At 47.5% G+C, this 17,000-nt stretch overlaps 1 protein-coding gene, 1 long non-coding RNA gene and 1 pseudogene across 5 annotated transcripts in view; 2 read left to right on the forward strand and 1 right to left on the reverse strand.

Moving 5' to 3' along the window:
• LOC123790891 (uncharacterized) overlaps nt 1-17,000 on the forward strand; it is a 91,887-nt gene that overhangs the window by 8,799 nt on the left and 66,088 nt on the right. The window lies entirely within an intron of this gene.
• Nucleotides 1,725-4,600, forward strand: LOC123790888 (mammalian ependymin-related protein 1 pseudogene; annotated as a pseudogene).
• GLOD5 (glyoxalase domain containing 5) lies at nt 5,794-13,152 on the reverse strand. Its single transcript, XM_045795468.2, has 4 exons — nt 12,861-13,152; nt 9,493-9,630; nt 7,618-7,773; nt 5,794-6,145 (listed from the first exon to the last, which is right to left on the reverse strand). Exons 1-4 carry the CDS (start codon nt 12,921-12,923, stop codon nt 6,020-6,022), a joined length of 483 nt encoding a protein of 160 aa, XP_045651424.1. The 5' UTR covers nt 12,924-13,152; the 3' UTR covers nt 5,794-6,019.

The following is a 17,000-nucleotide window of genomic DNA, read 5'->3' on the forward strand; positions in this document are numbered from 1 at the left end:
GACTCTCGATTCTATTCTATTGATCTATATATCTGTTTTTATGCCAGTACCACCCAGTCTTGATTACTGTAGCCATGTAGTACGTTTTTAAATCGGCAAGTGTGAGTTCTCCAACTGTGTTTTTCTCTTTCAAGATTGTTGTAGCCATTCTAGGTCCCTAGCATTTTCATAGTAATTTTAGTATCAGTTTGTAATTTCTGCAAAGAAGCAGGCTGGGATTCTGACAGGGACTGCATCAAACCTGTAGATCAATTTAGGGAGTATTGCTATCTTAATACTATGAAGTCTTCAACCCATGAGGATTTTATCTATCGATCTATCGATCTATCTATCTATCTAACAGCAAGAGAGGCAGAGAGAGAGCACAAGCAGGGAGAGCAGCAGAGGGAGAGGGAGAAGCAGACTCCCTACTGAGCAAGGAGCCCAATGTGGGGCTCAATCCCTTGACCTTGCCATCATGACCTGAGCCGAAGGCAGACGCTTAACTGACTGAGCCACCCAGGCGCCCCTATTTAATTTCTTTCAATAGCATTTTATGGTTTTAAGTGTACAAGTCTTACCCATCTTTTGTTAAATGCATTACTAAGTAGTTTATTCTTTTTTATGCTATTGTAAATGGACTTGTTTTCTTAATTTCATTTTTGGACTGTTCATTGCTAGTGTATAGAAATATGATTAAGTCTTGTATGATCTAGTATCCTGCAACCTTGCTGAACTCATATATATTATATATATATGTAATGGTTTCGTTGTGGGTTCCTTAAGATTTTCTCTGAATAAGATCATGTCATCTGCAAATACTGATAGTTTTACTTCTTTTTTCCAATCTGGATGCTTTTGCTTTTTCTTACCTAATTGCCCTGGTTAGAACCTCTAGTACATTGTCGAATAGAAGTGGAGAGAGAGGATATCCTTGTCTTGTTCCTGATCTCCAGGAGAAAGTTTTTAGTCTTGCATCATTAAGTATGATATTAGCTGTAGGTTTTTTGTAGATTCACTTTATAAGGTTGAGGAAGTTCTTATCTGTTTCTAGTTTGTTGAGTCTTTTTTATCATGAAAGGGTATTGAGTTTTGTCAAATGCTTATTCTGCATCTGTTGAGAAGATCGTGTGGTTTTTGTCCTTTATTAATATGGTATATTACATTGATTGATTTTCTTATGTTGAACAAATCTTGCATTCCTAGGGTAAATCCCACTTTGTTGTGGTGTATAATCCTTATATATTGCTGAATTCTATTTACTAGTATTTTGTTGAAGATTTCTGCATCTATATTCATAAGAGATATTGGTCTGTAGTTTTCTTGATATGTTTCTGTCTGGTTTTGGTATTACTTTAGTGCTGGCCTTGTAAGTTTATTCCCTTTTATGGCTGAGTAGTATTCCATGGAGTGGCTATACCATAGTTTGTCTAACCATTCATCTGCTGAGGGACATTTGGGTTGTTTCCAGTCTTTTCTGTATTATAGCAAACCTGCAGTTTACAAACTCATATTCCTCTCTGTATGCACACACAAGAGAAAGAGTTTCTCTAGGGCCAGAGGATATCATTCCGTCCATCCATCCATCCATCCATCCACACATCCACCCACCCATCCATCCATCCACCCATCTATGTACCCATTCATTCATTCACCCATCTGCTGTCCACTCTCCCTCCCCTCCCTCCCTCCCTTCCTTCCTTTCTTCCTTTCTTCTTTCCTTCCTTCCTCCTCCCTCCCTCCCTCCCTCCCTCCTTCTCTCCCTCCTTTCTACTTCCTTCCTTCTTCCTTTCATAAATCATCTATCTCCAGACATATGACTCTGGGTCCAAGGCAAGCTGTCTTTTAAAAATAAGCAGGAAACATGGCCCAGGGGGCCCTGGGCACCTGGCTGCTGGGTGGCCTCTGACTCTAGGTGGCCTCGGTGGCCAAGGGGCCGCAGTGCTGGGGGCAGGGACTAGGGGCGCCCCGGGGACCCTGTGCCCTTGCCAGATGCCACAGCAGTGGGAGGCCCACCAGGTTCTGTATGCGGAGAGCAGCAGGTGCAGCAGCCGTGCTCTCCTACAACGGGCTCAACCAGCATGCACGGGTGCTGAACGAGCGAAAGGTGCTGAGCCCCTGCAAGAGGTTATTGGAATATATTTTGTTCTCTAAGGATGGATTGGTGTTTCAGATTGAACGAGCCACCAAGCAGTGCTCCAAGATCACCCCGACAGAGCCCTGGGACCTCTAGACATTTCTCAGAATGCCACCTCGGAGGACAAGTACTCCATAGGGGGCCCCAGGAGCAGATCACTCTTCAGGAGGGGCCTGACCAAAGCCAGCTAGATCAGATGAAACCTGGATTGGCATTTATACAGTGAAAGATGGTTATGCTGTCCAGGAAACCTGTGCCCAAAGTTACAGTGTGATATTGTCTGCACAGTTTTTCAATGTGCAGCTGGGCATTAAAGACCCCTCGGTGTTTAACCTACCGAGCGCCTGCTGGATGGCCCGGCCAGAGAGGACGAGCGAGAACCGTACCTGGTAAGCCTGCCAATGCATGGGTGGCGGCATTGGATGTCATCCCCAGCTCAAAAGGGACTTGAGCCCTGAGAAACCTGACTGGAGAGAAATGTCATAATTGTAGAGAGAGAAACATTGATGTGGGTTTTTTTTTTTTTTTGTATGTGTGATTTTGACGACTCCAGCTGTGTTTGCAAAAGGGAATGAAATGGAAAGGAGAATGTGTGGCAATATGAATGGAAGAGAGGGCCGAGGTGGAGATTTCAGACTTATATATAGCTCGTGGGGGTGCCAGGCCTTCTACGTATGCAAGGATATCTAAGTGCAGGGGCAGAGACGGGGTGAGGGTCAGCAGGAGCCCTTTGCCTTGGCAGGGAGGAGGGTTTCATGACTGACATTACTAACAATTGCTGGGTTGCCGCCACGTGGTGATCAGAAAATGTGGAACAGTTTTAGCTTCAGGATTAATTTTTGAGTTCCCTACAGATAATGGCTCCTTTACTGCCTCCTGCTCCCTTGGCCACTGACAAAGTTATTCCTTCAAGTCCCTTCCAGACTTAGGGCATGACCTCATTCCCACAAATCTGGGGGGGAAGTGAAAGGCTATAATACAAACCAATCATTCCTCAAGGAGACGTTTCAAACAAGAGAGTTTGAAAATCTTACTGTGTCGATGAACGGGTAAAGAAGATGTGGTATATATATACAGTGGAATACTACTCAGCCATCAAAAAAAAATCTTAATATCTGTACCTGGGTAAGCATGAGCCATGGCTTCTTCCTTTTTTTTCTATGCAAGAGTATCGATACCTGTGAATCATCACATACTTGTCAGGAGACCTAGAAAGGCAGATAGTACTCTAAAAATAGCATTGACCTGGGAGCCGGGAGACTATTGTCTCCAGAATCTGGGACTGGAATTACTTTGTACTTGAACTCCTTGGATTAAGCACATGCACTATGTTTTCCCTCCCCTGGGCCTTCCTAGGGCATTGTTTCACAAGCTCCTTGTCTGTGTGATACCTGCTCACCCTGCCCAGGTCAGCTCTCACACTCGACCTGTGGGGAGCTGCTCCCGAGCCCAAGCTGGGTGCGCCTTGAAGCTTCAGCGTGCTTTTCTCATAATACTGATTCGGCTGTGTGCTGATTTCCTGCTTTCTGGATGCTGTCGCCCATGAGCCTGGCTCCGAGCTCTTTGAGTACACCTAACACATTCTGTTTACTTTTATATGCACAGCGCCGAGCAAGTGCCTGGCCCATCGTCCGTGTCCTGACCATTTCATTTGTTTCCTTGGCTGTGAGTAGGTCGGGTTTGCTGACTTCGAGGGAGACTCCTAGTAATAAAATTTATTATTCTAGATCCTTCCACTATTGTGTTTCATCTGGCTATCTATCATCTATTACTAGGAGAAATGGGTGATACTGATATCACGCTGAAAACAATCTGTATTACTCACAGTTTATATTATATTATTTTTTTAAGATCATTTATTTATTTGAGAGAGAGAGAGCACAAGCAGGTGGAGGGCCAGAGGGAGAAGCAGGCTCCCCACTGAGCAGGGAGCCCGACAAGGGGCTCAATCCCAGGACCCTGGGATCATGACCTGAACTGAGGGCAGATGCTTAACTGACTGAGCCACCCAGGCACCCCCAGTTTATATTATTTCAATAAACATTTAATTGTAAAAGTAAATAAGCAAATAATAAAAACATTAAAATAGGAGACCTGCTACAGCTTTTGGCAGAGCCTTCCACACCCTGAAACTCACATCCTTACACATCCTCTCTTCCCGGCCTTTTTGGGGCTCTTTGGGGGTTCACTCATAGGGTCTGGCTGAACTACCAGCTGGGGACTGTTTCGAGACCAGAGTCCACAAGACTAGGGGCTCGCTTACTTCAGGAGACCGTCAGACATGCTCCTTCATCCATCACTCATTTGTTCAGGAAGCCGTTCTCTTCCCCTTCCTCTCTGCCTGCCTCGTTTGCTGGTTCATCCTTGTTTCAGAACCCAAGTGTCCTCGGACCTCTTCTCTAGTTGACATTTTGTCTCTTGGCAAACTGGTCCAGTCTCTGTCTTCAGGATATCTCCATAATCTAACCACTTTTTATCACCTCCCCTGCCAGCACCAGCATCGCTCACCCGGACCACTGCAGTAGCCTCCCCGTCATGGTCCCCCTGCTTCCACCCTCGCCCCTCCAGCCTATTGTCCTCACAGCAGCCAGAGGGAGCCTGTTAAATCCTAAGTCAATCATGGCCTTCCTCCGCTCATGACTCTTCCGTGGCTCCCCTGTCACTCAGAGTAAAAGCCAGAGTTCTCTGCAAGGCCCAGGAGACCCTACACAATCTGTCCCCCGTCCGCTGTCTGACCTCACCTCCTGCTGCCCCCCCCCCCCAGCACATTCAGGGCTGCCTCTGCACTGGCCTCATTGTTCCTCACGTGCTAGGCACGTCCACTCTTCAGGGCCTTGGCGCCGGCTGTTCTCTCTGCCTGTTCTGCTCTTCCTCCAGCTATCAGGGCCACTCCCTCTCTCACCTCCTCAGATCCCTGCTCGAATGGCTCCTCAGTGAAGATGGCCCGCTTACCATCCCCTTACACATCAGAAACTGCCTCAGCGATTTTTAGCCGCGTTCCATCTTTCCCATGTTTTCTTTTCCTCCAAAATCATGTCTCATCCTCCAACATGCTTCGTATTTTCCCTACTTAATTTTATTTATTCTCCGTCTCTCTCACTAGAATGACAGCTCCCCAAACCTAGATATGCTTATCTCTTCTGTTCAACACTGTCTCCCCAGTGTCTGGAACAGGGCCAAGCACACAGTGGGTGCTCAATATATGTTTATGAGTTGAATGAATGGGTGGTATTGGGCGGGGGGGGGGGGAACAGTCACAGGTGAGATTTGTCTTTGACCTGTCTAGCATCAATGAGATGAGTCTGGACCTAACAGATCCAAAGGCCGACAGTACCGCATACCCTGGGGGCGTGATCAGATGAGGCACTCCAGGAAGAGGTCGTCGTATCATCTGCGGTGGTCCTTGAAGTTTCCATGGGACTCAGAGATCTTGAGGTTCAGTGAGGCCTCTGGGGTGGAGGGCACAGCAGGCAGCACTTGGAAGGGGTGAGGTGAATTCCCAAAGGATGAAAAACGACAGGCTCACTAACAGGGAGAAATCTGTCAGGGCCCTGAATCCCAAGGGGTTGAGCCTGGATTTGGTCCTCAGAGATGTCACTGACCCCAAACAGCTCAGAGACCTCACACCCTAGACAAACATCCATACATAACACTGAGACAATGATGAAGAACTCGTATTAATCAAGAGATTATTAATTTATTAGGGGAGACCTTGGATGGGAGATATTCACACAGGTAGTTTGGTTCCCAAACCCAAATCGGCTCCCCCCTCCCCCCGCAGTAGGAAGAATGAAGTGCCCAAGTCCTCAGTCCTTGGAGACTTCTGGGCTTGAGTGAGAGTTTGTAGGAAGGAAGGGAGAGGGAGACATGGCCGCAAACAGAGTGGAGGAGGGCCAGCCTCGATCAGGGGGTGATATAGTTAGACACCTCAATCAGGTTTCCATCAGGGTCTCGGAAGTAGACGGACATAATGGGTCCTTTCGCCCCTGTTCTGGGGACTGGACCCTCCTCAATGGGGACCTCACAAGCCTGAAGTGGGAGGAAAAGACAAAAGTCATTCATCATAGTCCATGTGTGAGACCAAAAGGTAATCCCCAGAAGGTCCCTGATATCTTTCTGACTTCATCTCTTGCCATTCTGCCCTCCCGCACTCTGTTCCAGCCATGGACCAGCTGTATGGCCTCGGGCATAGTACCTAACTGCTCTGTGCCTCAGTTTCCTCATCTGTAAAGAAGGGATGGTAACGGTACCTAGTATTATCTAGTAAGTGACAGAGTCAGAATTTAAACCCAGGTAGTCTGGACCAAAGTCCATGCTCTTAACCCTCTATGCTTTCCCCACTTTAGTTCTGAACCTCCCTTTTTCACTGATAACTTTCCAAAGAAAGATTAGATGCAAGACCTTAAACTGTGTTCCCCAAAAGGAGAAGAAATGCTCCCTTTATGTGAAATCATTTTAAATGTTAGAGAGACACTGAGCTAAATATTCCCTCTTCAATCCTATTTCAGTCCTTTATTTTTTTTTTAACTAAGTAATCTCTACACCCAGTGTGGGGCTCAAACTCACAACCTCACAATCAAGAGTCACATACTCTTCTGAAAGAGCCAGCCAGGTGCCCCCTATTTCAATCCTGATTATACCAAGAAGCAAGCCTCTAGTGGATGCTAACAAGTCCTTAGCACCTCCTCAACCATTTGCCAAACTTCCCTTTGTAATGTCAGGCCCAGACGGTTCAGAGAAAGAAAGTGCGTAGAATCTAACAACTGGTATTTTTTTTTAGATTTTATTTATTTATTTGAGAGAGAGCAAGTGAGAGAGAGCACTGATAGAGGGGAAGGGCAGAGGGAGAGGGAGAAGCAGGCTCCCCACTGAACAGGGAGCCCCAATGTGGGGCTCGATCCCAGGACTCTGCGATCATGACCTGAGCCGAAGGCAGAAGCTTAACCGACTGAGCCACCCGGGCGCCCCAGGACTGGTGTTTTTATAGTTGTTTGTTTTTTACAAGTTAACTTCCCTTTGTGTCAAGGTACAATGGGCTTTTCATGTACTTTTTCTGTAAAAAGAATTTAGGTTTGTTTGTTTGTTTTTTACAAGAATGATGTAATGTGGGGCGCCTGGGTGGCTCAGTCGGTTAAGCGTCTGCCTTTTGCTCAGGTCATGATCCCAGGGTCCTGGGATTGAGCCCCGCATCAGGCTCCTTGCTCAGCGGAGAGCCTGCTTCTCCCTCTCCCTCTCCCTCTGCTGCTCCCCCTGCTTGTGTGCTCTCTGTCTTGAATAAATAAAATCTTTTAGAAAGTGATGTAATGTTTCCCTTTAAAATAGACTTGTTTACATGAAACAATGATGTCAGCAAAAATAATGAGCAAACAGTTGTGTACAAGAATTATCTGGAAGTGACAAAACTTGTTATGTCTGAAATTTGAGGAAGACCTGACTGGGTCGTGCTTTGGTTTCCGCTGTACGGCAGCAGCTTTCTCGAAAAGAACGGATGTCCAACTCACCTTGAGGTGCTGGACCATTTCCTCCAAAGGTGCCTCTGTGATCAGACATATGTCCAGGGAGCCAGGAACTGGGTGAGCAGCTTTGGGTTCAAATTCCTTTCCCACCTCGTGGAGGTTGAATTTCTGGTCTCCAAAACACAATGCTTTCCGGTCACCCTATTTTTTTTTAAGATTTTATTTATTTATTTGACACAGAGAGAGAGAGAGAACAAGCAGGGGGAGCGGCAGGCAGAGGGAGAAGCAGCCTCCCCACTGAGCAGGGAGCTCGATGTGGGGCTCGATCCCAGGACCCTGGGATCATGATCCGAGCCGAAGGCAGATGCTTAACTGTCAGGTCACCCTATTTGGGGAGGAAGAACAACCGAGAGCTAAACCCCCAAGATAAGCATGAGACAAAGCCCCCTCCCTACCCCAACAAGGTTAAATCGAAGTACAATGGGGCTTTTAATGAAAAAAAACCCAGCCCCTTGCCCCACCCCAATCCAGTCGCATTCCCTAGAGGCAATACAATATAATATACATTTCTCCCTTTTTTCTTGTAAACAACCCAAATTTCAGTGGGGTCAGTTGTGTGCCCAGCTTAAAAAGTCTACATTTCCCAGCATTCCTTGCTGAGGGGGGCCATGTAAGATGGACTGGACAATGAGATGTCAGCAGAGCTTGTGGGTGGAGCTTCTGGAAACCTTCCGGCCCCACTGAACTGGCACTTCTGGCCCATTCACGTCCTCCTCTTTCCCAGCTCCTGCCTGAGCCCCAACTTTCTACAGGGGTTGTTAAATGATAAAAAAAAAAAAAAAGGAAAACTCTATCTTCTTCCACCCACTGTTCATTGAGTTTTCTCCTACGTACCTCCAGACACAGTAAGTGACTGATAATGGGCAACTTTAGACATTTTCTTGATTTAGCAACTTGAGACGTTTTCACTCGTCTCCCTGCTCTGATAAGAATTTAGCTCACCCACATTACCGCCCCTCCCAATAGAATTCTATCATTTGTAGTTCCTCTTTTAGTTCCTTTATAATTTTTAAAAGACCCACTTGCATCTTTACATTTTGATAGATGAACTACAGCTAGTGTCTCACTGGCCCTCCTGTCCTCTTCATGTCCCCACCCTCTCCACCTCTTCCCTCTTTTTTTTTTTTTTTATCATTTTCCTATTTCTTTCCTTTCTATCACCACAGTTGATACCATATCCATTCTACCAGAAAATGACCTTATTTCACTTTTTTCCCTTGGTTCTCTCTCTTTCTTGGGATGTTTCTTTCACCTGTTCCAAACTGTACTGAATGTTTTCTAGTTATCTTTCTGGAATCTTCCTCTTGGGATCCACTGTGTCCTGACTTTGATGTCCTCCCTATTCCTGGCTTAATCCCTCGTTTTGATGTAGCATGCTCGCAAGCAATTTTCAAAGCAAGTGCACAAAATGTCTGACTCTTTATATCTACACTTTTTATTAAGGAAACTCTATGACCAACGTGGGGCTTGAACTCACAACCCCAAGATCAAGAGTCACATGCTCTACTGACTGAGCTACTTTTCTTTCTAACCTCTTTGAAAGGTCTTAAGATAGTCATTTCCACTTTGATGTTGTATAATTTCATAAGAACATATCTAAGTGTCAATGTGCTGGATACTCAGTTAACCCTTTCTGGATAAAGACTGGAAAGATCTCTTGCATTATTTTTATGGCAAATTCCTCCCCTCCTTTTTGTCTATTCTCTCTGGAAGTTCTACTTTTCAGAGTTTGGAATCTCCTACATTGATCCTTTAAATTTTTCTCACAGGTTTCCTGTGGGATGTTTTTAGGGGGAGGGATTAAGAGTATTATAACCAAATTCTACTTCATTTGCAGTTTGTACTTGAGAAAGTGATTACCTTGAAAGTTGTGACTTCCATGCCCAGGATCTTGGAATAAAACATGCTGGTGTCTTTGATACTCTTTACCGTCATCACAATGTGGTCAAGTCTATGGATAAGGCATGGTGAAGGAGTCTGACTGCTGTTCCTCCATGACTTAAAAAAGAAAAAAAATTCTAAAGAGATCACATTGCCACTGGCCACACCCATGTTTCCTGTTTCCTTCTCTTCACCTCCCTTCATCTCCACAAGGACTATATTTCTTCCTCAACCCCATTTCCAGGGGAAAGTCCGGGGTGGAAACTTGAGTAGAGTCTTTTTTTTTTTAAGATTTTATTTATTTGAGAGAGAGGGAGAGTGAGAGAGAAAGAGAGAGAGAGAGCGAGAGAGCACAAGCAGGGGAGGCAGCAGAGGGAGAGGGGGAAGCAGACTCCCTGCTGAGCAGGGAGTCCAATGCAGGACTTGATCCCAGGACCCTGGGATCATGACCTGAGCCTAAGGCGGATGCTTAACTGACGGAGCCACCCAGGCGCCCACTTGAGTAGAATCTTATCACCCATGTGTGGATTCTTAAGAGTCTGCCATGACCGCTCTCTAGTGTTTTCTTGTTCTCTTTCCCCTTGTAGAGGGACAGAAATGAAGTTAAGGGAAGTGGGGACCAAGACCAAACCCTCTCTTGTTGTCCCCAAGCTGGAACTCCTCTCTTTTGCAAGGAATGACAAGACACAGAGGAAGCCCAACCCTATGAATACAAGCCCTCCATTGGCCAGTTGAACCCAGTCCCCTTTTTTCTCACTCCTCAGTTATGCCAGGACAGGAAGGGAGCATCTCAGATGACATAAATGTTTCTAGGCATGTGTGTTTACAGATCCGCCTTGACATCCAGTGGGAAGACACACCTCCTCCCTTCTTACTTCCTGCCCTCAGCACACCTCCCACCTGATCTTTCTCTTGATTTGCATTCTTTAATAATTTGTGTATTTACACGACATCTGCTACAGAATTATAAGGTGCTGTAGCAGAGTATTGTGGTTAAAAGAACCGATTCTGGGAGCCAGACTGATGTTTAATTAATCTCTCTGTGCCTTGGTTTCCCCTTCTGTAAAATGTGCATGATTTGATACATATAAGATTATTGTGAACATTTTAAAAAAAAGAGTTGGATTTTTAAGGGCTTAGAACAACACCTGGCACATAGCAAGTGCTGTAAGAGTTCACGGTGATGATGATGATGTTGTCGTGGTCATCTTGTTGAATTTTAGACTCCCGAGCATGGCCCCTAGTCTCTACAGCCTCATCCATCTCAAGCTACATTGTCCTTTTGCCTGTTCCTCAGAAGGGCCATCTTTGTATTTTTGGCCTCACAACCTTATGCATGTCTAATGCATATGCTAATATCTGTCTCTCTGACTAGAATACAAACTCCATAAGGGCAGATATTCTCTCTGTTTTGTTACCCACTGTGTCCCAAACAACTAGCAGATGTTCAATAATATTTGTTCAATTAGTGGATATCTACCACAACAATGAGGCCCAGTGCCTAGCACAAAGTCTGACTTCTATTCTATTCTACTCCATTCCACCCTATACTATTTTATTCATTCCATTCCACTGTGTGCAATTCCTTTCAAACCATTACATTTTTTTTTAAGATTTTTATTTATTTATTTAAGAGATAAGCGAGAGAGGGAACACAAGCAGGGGGAGTGGGAGAGGAAGAAGCAGGCTCATAGCGGAGGTGCCTGATGTGGGGCTTGATCTCATAACGCCGGGATCACGCCCTGAGCCGAAGGCAGACACTTAACCGCTGCGCCACCCAGGCGCCCCTATTCTTTTTTTTAATAATAGTTTTTTATTATGTTAGTCACCATACAGTACATCCCTGGTTTTTGATGTAAAGTTCCATGATTCATTACTTGCATATAACACCCAGTGCACCATGCAATACGTGCCCTCCTTGATACCCATCCCCGGTCTATCCCATTCCCCCATCCCCCATCCCATCTGAAGCCCTCAGTTTGTTTCCCAGAGTCCATAGTCTCTCATGGTTCATTCCCCCTTCTGTTTACCCCCCCACCCCGTGCTGTTCTATTCTTATCGGTGGTGGAAGCATTAGCAAAGTTGCTGAGCTCTGCTGTCCTCATGGATACAGAGGATCCCTGGGAACACACAAGCAGTAGAATGAGAAATTGACCTTTGGGCTCTACCGAAAATTAAGTTGTATGTTAAAAACCTTGTAATGTCTATAGGATCTGTAATAGCACCCCCTTTTAATTCCTGATATTGGTAGTTTATATTTTTTCTCTTAATTGCTTGACAGAAAACAGAAATTACTAATATTTTATTGATGTGTTCAAAGAGCTGAGCTAAGACCTTGTTGATTGTATCCAATGGATGCTTGTTTTCTGTTTCACCAGTTTCTACTCTTATCTTTATAATTCCTTCCTTCCACTTTCTTGGGGTTCAATTTGCTGTTTCTTTTCCAGCTTCTTGATATGGAAGCTCAGGTCATTGGTTTTTTACTTTCCTGATCTATGCATTTAGAACTATAGATTTCCCCCTACACACTGCTTTAGCCCCCCCCCCCAATTTTGGGAGTATATTGGAAATCACCTCAACCCGTTCCTCCCATTTTTCAATGCCCTGCCCACTCGGATTCACTCCCCAGATCCTGTTTTGCAGACAAGGAGCTCCATCCTCACAAATTAAAGGATGAGCAGGGCTGGTTCTCTTAAAGAACCGGAAGAAGGCCAGTGTGGTTTAGAATCCAAGAGTGAGTGAGGCATGATCAGTGTGGGAAGGCAAGGGACAGGTAGTTCAGGGTTGTTGGGGTGACGTCAGGGAGGCCGGTTTGTAAAAGGACATAGTAATCATGTAGGGCTTACTCTGTGCCAAGCCCCGCTCTAAGCACTAAGTGAAATACATTTTATTCCTCACAGTAACTCTTTCTGTATAATAGAGTTCCCAGAACACGATGCCCTCCCTCTGGCCTCCTGTTTTTCTACAGAATCTTCTTCAAGGTTTCCTTCACAGTGAATCCCAAGGTCAGTGTCGGGGTTCCTGGTCCCTTCCCACACTGCCCCATCGTGACGTTCCTGGCCGAACTGGCTCCCTGGAGCCAGCCCGAGGTAACAGAGCAGTCGGCCCCTCAGCCCATTCTTGCAGGCATGTTGCTGTCTGACCGCAGTAGAACAGGGCCTTTCCGTGTCCCTCTGCTGCCCTCTGCTTGTCTTTGAAAGAGGAAGAGACAGGAGCATGGGAAAATGGATGCCAACACCCCAGGATAGCCCACAAAGAAGGGAAGCAGGTTACCAGGCCTGGGCTGAGGGATCTCCAGCCTTGGTGTGAACACCCGTGCCCCTGGCCCCTGGGACCACCCCACTCACCTGCTTCTGGGAAGTTCCGTCCCACATCCTGGCTGGCAGCCTGGAGGGCAGAAAACGCAGCATGCCAGGCTAGGTGTCCTTGCCCTGGAGTCTCCAGACAACCCTCTGGCTCAGTGCCCAGGGATCAAGGGGCAGGAATGGGAGGGCTACAGGCTGAGGAATGCTGGTGGTGACAGAGGTAGGCAGTGCGAGTACAAGGACTCTGATATAAAACTCAGGGCCTTGAAAGTAAAGCTTGAGGTCTGACTCAGCTCAGGCCACCATAACAGAGTACCACAGACTGGGCGGCTTAAACAACAAAAATTGATTCTCTAGCACTTCTGGAGGTCAGAAGTCTGAGATCGGGGTGCCAGCAGGGTCACGTGCTGGTGACGTCTCTCTTCCGGGCTTGAGGACGACCACCTTCTCTCTGTGTCCTCACATGGTGGAGAGAAAGCACAGGCTCTCTGGTCTCTTCTTGTAAGGGCACTATTCCCATCACGAAGACCCCATGCTCGTGACCTCATCAAAATCCTAATCACCCCCCGCCAAGACTTCACCTCCTAATACCATCACATTGGGGGCTGGGACTTCAACATATGAATTTGGGGGGGACACAAACATTTAGTCCTTTACAAGGTGTATGTATAAGGGACTACTTTGTAATAACACAGAAAAACCACCCATCCCGAGTATGGCGGGGGGGGGGGTCTATTCTAGGGTGCGAGGCCTCTAGTCTACGTAGGCTAGTGTCCCCAGAGTGTAAGATCTCTGATCTGTTTGAAAGTCAGCGTTTGTATCCAGGGTGTGAAGTTAAAAGCTGAGTTGGGGTATGACCACTGACTTGGGGGTCTGTTTCCGAGCCAAGATCTCTTACGTTATTAAGTGTTCTGTGTCCCAGGGTGCAATGTTTCTGAGTTCTTTTGGGGTGTGAGCTTTGAGGGTTTCCCCCATCCCCCCCCATCCCTTACCACGCCCACTCCCTCCACTGCTGAGAGTCAGGAACTTTCATCAGTCCCACTGCTGCTTACTTACCCTGAACTGAATTCCATCTCTCTTGGGGGTTACTGGTCTAGGCCCTGGGGCATTGAGTTTGAGATTCTTGTCCCTAGGCACACCCCAAGTACTCCCCCCCAACATACACAAGTTCTCTGTACTATGCATACTGATTTTAGCATATGATTTTCCCTTATAATACATGAATATAGGTTTGTGTAAAAGGTTTCAACAGTGCATCAGTATATGGAGTACAAGGTCATCCCGCCTCCATACTCCAAAAATTTCCACTGAGGTCAGTTTCTGGTGTTTCCTTACACACACACACACGCACACACAGACACATCACCACGACCAGCTCCCACCTGCTTTCCCTTGTCAACAGCCTGTTCTGTGGAAGGCGTCCCCACCCCCACAGGCACCCACACGTCCCACGCATCCTGCCTCATGGGCAGCGGGTGCTCCGCGGTAGAACCCAAACCAGCATCCCTTTCACTCTGCAATAGGCATCGGCTCTCTATGGAGATGTACCAGGTCGTCCCAGTCGTTCGCTCCCACCAGCCTTGTGCACGCAGCTCGGAGAATGTGTGTACGTGTTAGATGGAGTTAGAAGTGGAATGGCTGGGTCAGAGGGTTTTTTCATGCATCAAACTCCTAAGGAACGTGTTCCGTGTACCGACTGCTGTTCTAGGTGCCGGAGAGACATCGAAGAACTGGATTGGACAAAGGTCCTTGCCCAGGTGGAGCCGACATTCTAGTTGGGGAGGAAGGGAGTGTAAGAAGTTGATTCCCATAGATGTTTCACGAGATCCTGGAAGGTTTTACTCCCATCAGCGGTGCCTCTACTGGCTGCCGCTCCACTGCTCTCTGAGGGGTGGGGTCTGTGGCAGGAGGCTGGCTGCATTGGCCTTTGCTCTCTCCAAGATCTGCAGGGGCTGGGGCTGGGACGGTCTATTTAGGGATGTGGACCTATGTGTGTGGGGTCAGGGAGGAGGATATGGGAATTCAATGGTCTCCTGGAGAGAGTGAGGGGAAATAGGATTAGAAGAGGCCACTTAATGGTGTGGGCAGAAGCTGGGGACAGTGGTCCACTGAATTAGGCATGAAGGGCCCCTCACAGGTCACACCCACAGAGGGTGCGCAGGGACACAGCACTGAGGAATCCAGTACTGTCTTCGAATGTAGCATCGTGACACTGTTTTGTGGACACCCTTGCGGATCACAGAGACAGGGGTGTGCATAAACCTGGAGCCACACAGAGTGGGGTGTGGGGGCCACATAGACAGGCGTGTGGCCATCACATGAGGTAGCGTACACTGGGGGGTGGACAGCCTTGGGTTACTCAGGTGGGGGTCTGGGCAATCCAGAAGTCACACACACTAGGGAGTGGATACTCCTTGAATCACACACACTGGAGACTGCACACTCTTGGGGTTGCACAGAATGGGTTGTAGACGTTTCTGCGGTCAGATCGACTAGTGTGTTGACACTATTGTAGTGAGACAAACCGCGGTGTGGACGGTCCTCGGGTCAAACAGATTTGCATGTGGAGGCTTCTGGAGTCATACATGCTAAGGAGAGACACTCCTGGGTCACCCAGACTGGCTAGTAGACATTCACAGGGTCACACATATCAGAGTGTGGACATCCCAGGGTTCAGATAGCAGATTGGATTGTGGAGCTTTTGGGGTCACTCAGACTGGGATGTGGGCACTCCTGGGCTCAGACAGCCTACGGTGTAGACAACTATGAGGTAAGAATGAGTGGGTGTGGACAGACGTGGGATCACTAAGATGGAGGTTTGGACATTCCTGGAGTCACTCATGCTGGGGTGTGGACAGACACAGGGTCACTCAGAGGTGTGAACACTCCAAGGCGTCTGTCACACACACTGGAGAGTGGAAATCTTTGGGGTCACACGGAAGGAGCTTGGGACACTCTTGACATTAAAACACACTGGGGAGTGGAGACTCCGGATATCACACACACTGTGGATCAGGCCCTCCCTGTGTTGCACAGATTGGGCTGTGAACATCTATGGTGTTACACAGACCGAGGAGTAGACACTTTTGGGATTGTTGTGACTGAGGTGGGGATAGTTCTTTGGTCCAAGAAATGATGTGTTGGCACCTCTCGGGTCAGAAACTGAGGTGTAAGGCGCCTGGGTGGCTCAGTCGTTAAGCATCTGCCTTCGGCTCAGGTCATGATCCCAGGGTCCTGAGATCGAGCCCCACATTGGGCTCCCTGCTCAGCGGGAAGCCTGCTTCTCCCTCTCCCACTCCCCCTGCTTGTGTTCCCTCTCTCGCTGTCTCTCTCTGACCAATAAATAAATAAAATCTTAAAAAAAAAGGAAAGCAACTGAGGTGTAGACACTCCTGTGGTCACACAGGGTAGTTTCAGGACACTCCCTGGTAGAGCCTTGGGACTGGGCACTGCTGAGGTCGCAGGTGTGGGTGGCCCTGGCGTCAAACAAATCACGATGTGAATTCTCTTGGGTCACGCAGACTGGGCGTGGACATCTCTGCAGTCACACAAATGGGTATTTGGACACTACTGGGGTCACACACGCTGGTCCCACACCTCTGGGGTCACGCACACTGAACACTCACTATCATCGCTGGGGTGTGGACACTGCTGGTGCCACGCACTTGGGGGGTGGGCACTCCTGGGGTTACACACTGGGATGGGGACGCTTCTGGTATCACACACAGGGGTGTGCACATTCATGATGTCCCACAGAACGGGATGGAATGATGCTAGAGCCGTCCGTTTGGTGACCCTGATTAAGAGGGCAAAGCTCAAATACCACCTGTTAAAAGTACTTCGACAAGGAGGCCGTTGGAGCGAGGTGGCTCTGAGGCCTTGGTAGCCTCAGTAAGCAAACTGAAACCTGAGCCAGAGCGGTGCACTTGCACCCAAGAAACCAAAATGTTAGAACAACCATCTCAAACAGCCAGCTAGGCTTTCCCGGATAAGGCCACCGCCTCAGCTCCAGCCCATCAAATAATCTCCTCCCTTTGCTTCCCGTCTGAGACTTCCCCTCGCTCCTGTCGTTAGCACTCCTCACTACTTCCTGTGTGGTGCTGCCCAGCTCTGGTTGCCTTAGGCTCCAAGAAACTGACAATTTAAGCGTGCCTCAGTTTATCTTTTATCACACCTGAGCCA

This window comes from Ursus americanus, chromosome X (genome assembly GCF_024610735.1).
Source record: "Ursus americanus isolate L20-20 chromosome X, mUrsAme1.1.p, whole genome shotgun sequence".
Lineage (NCBI taxonomy): Eukaryota > Metazoa > Chordata > Mammalia > Carnivora > Ursidae > Ursus > Ursus americanus.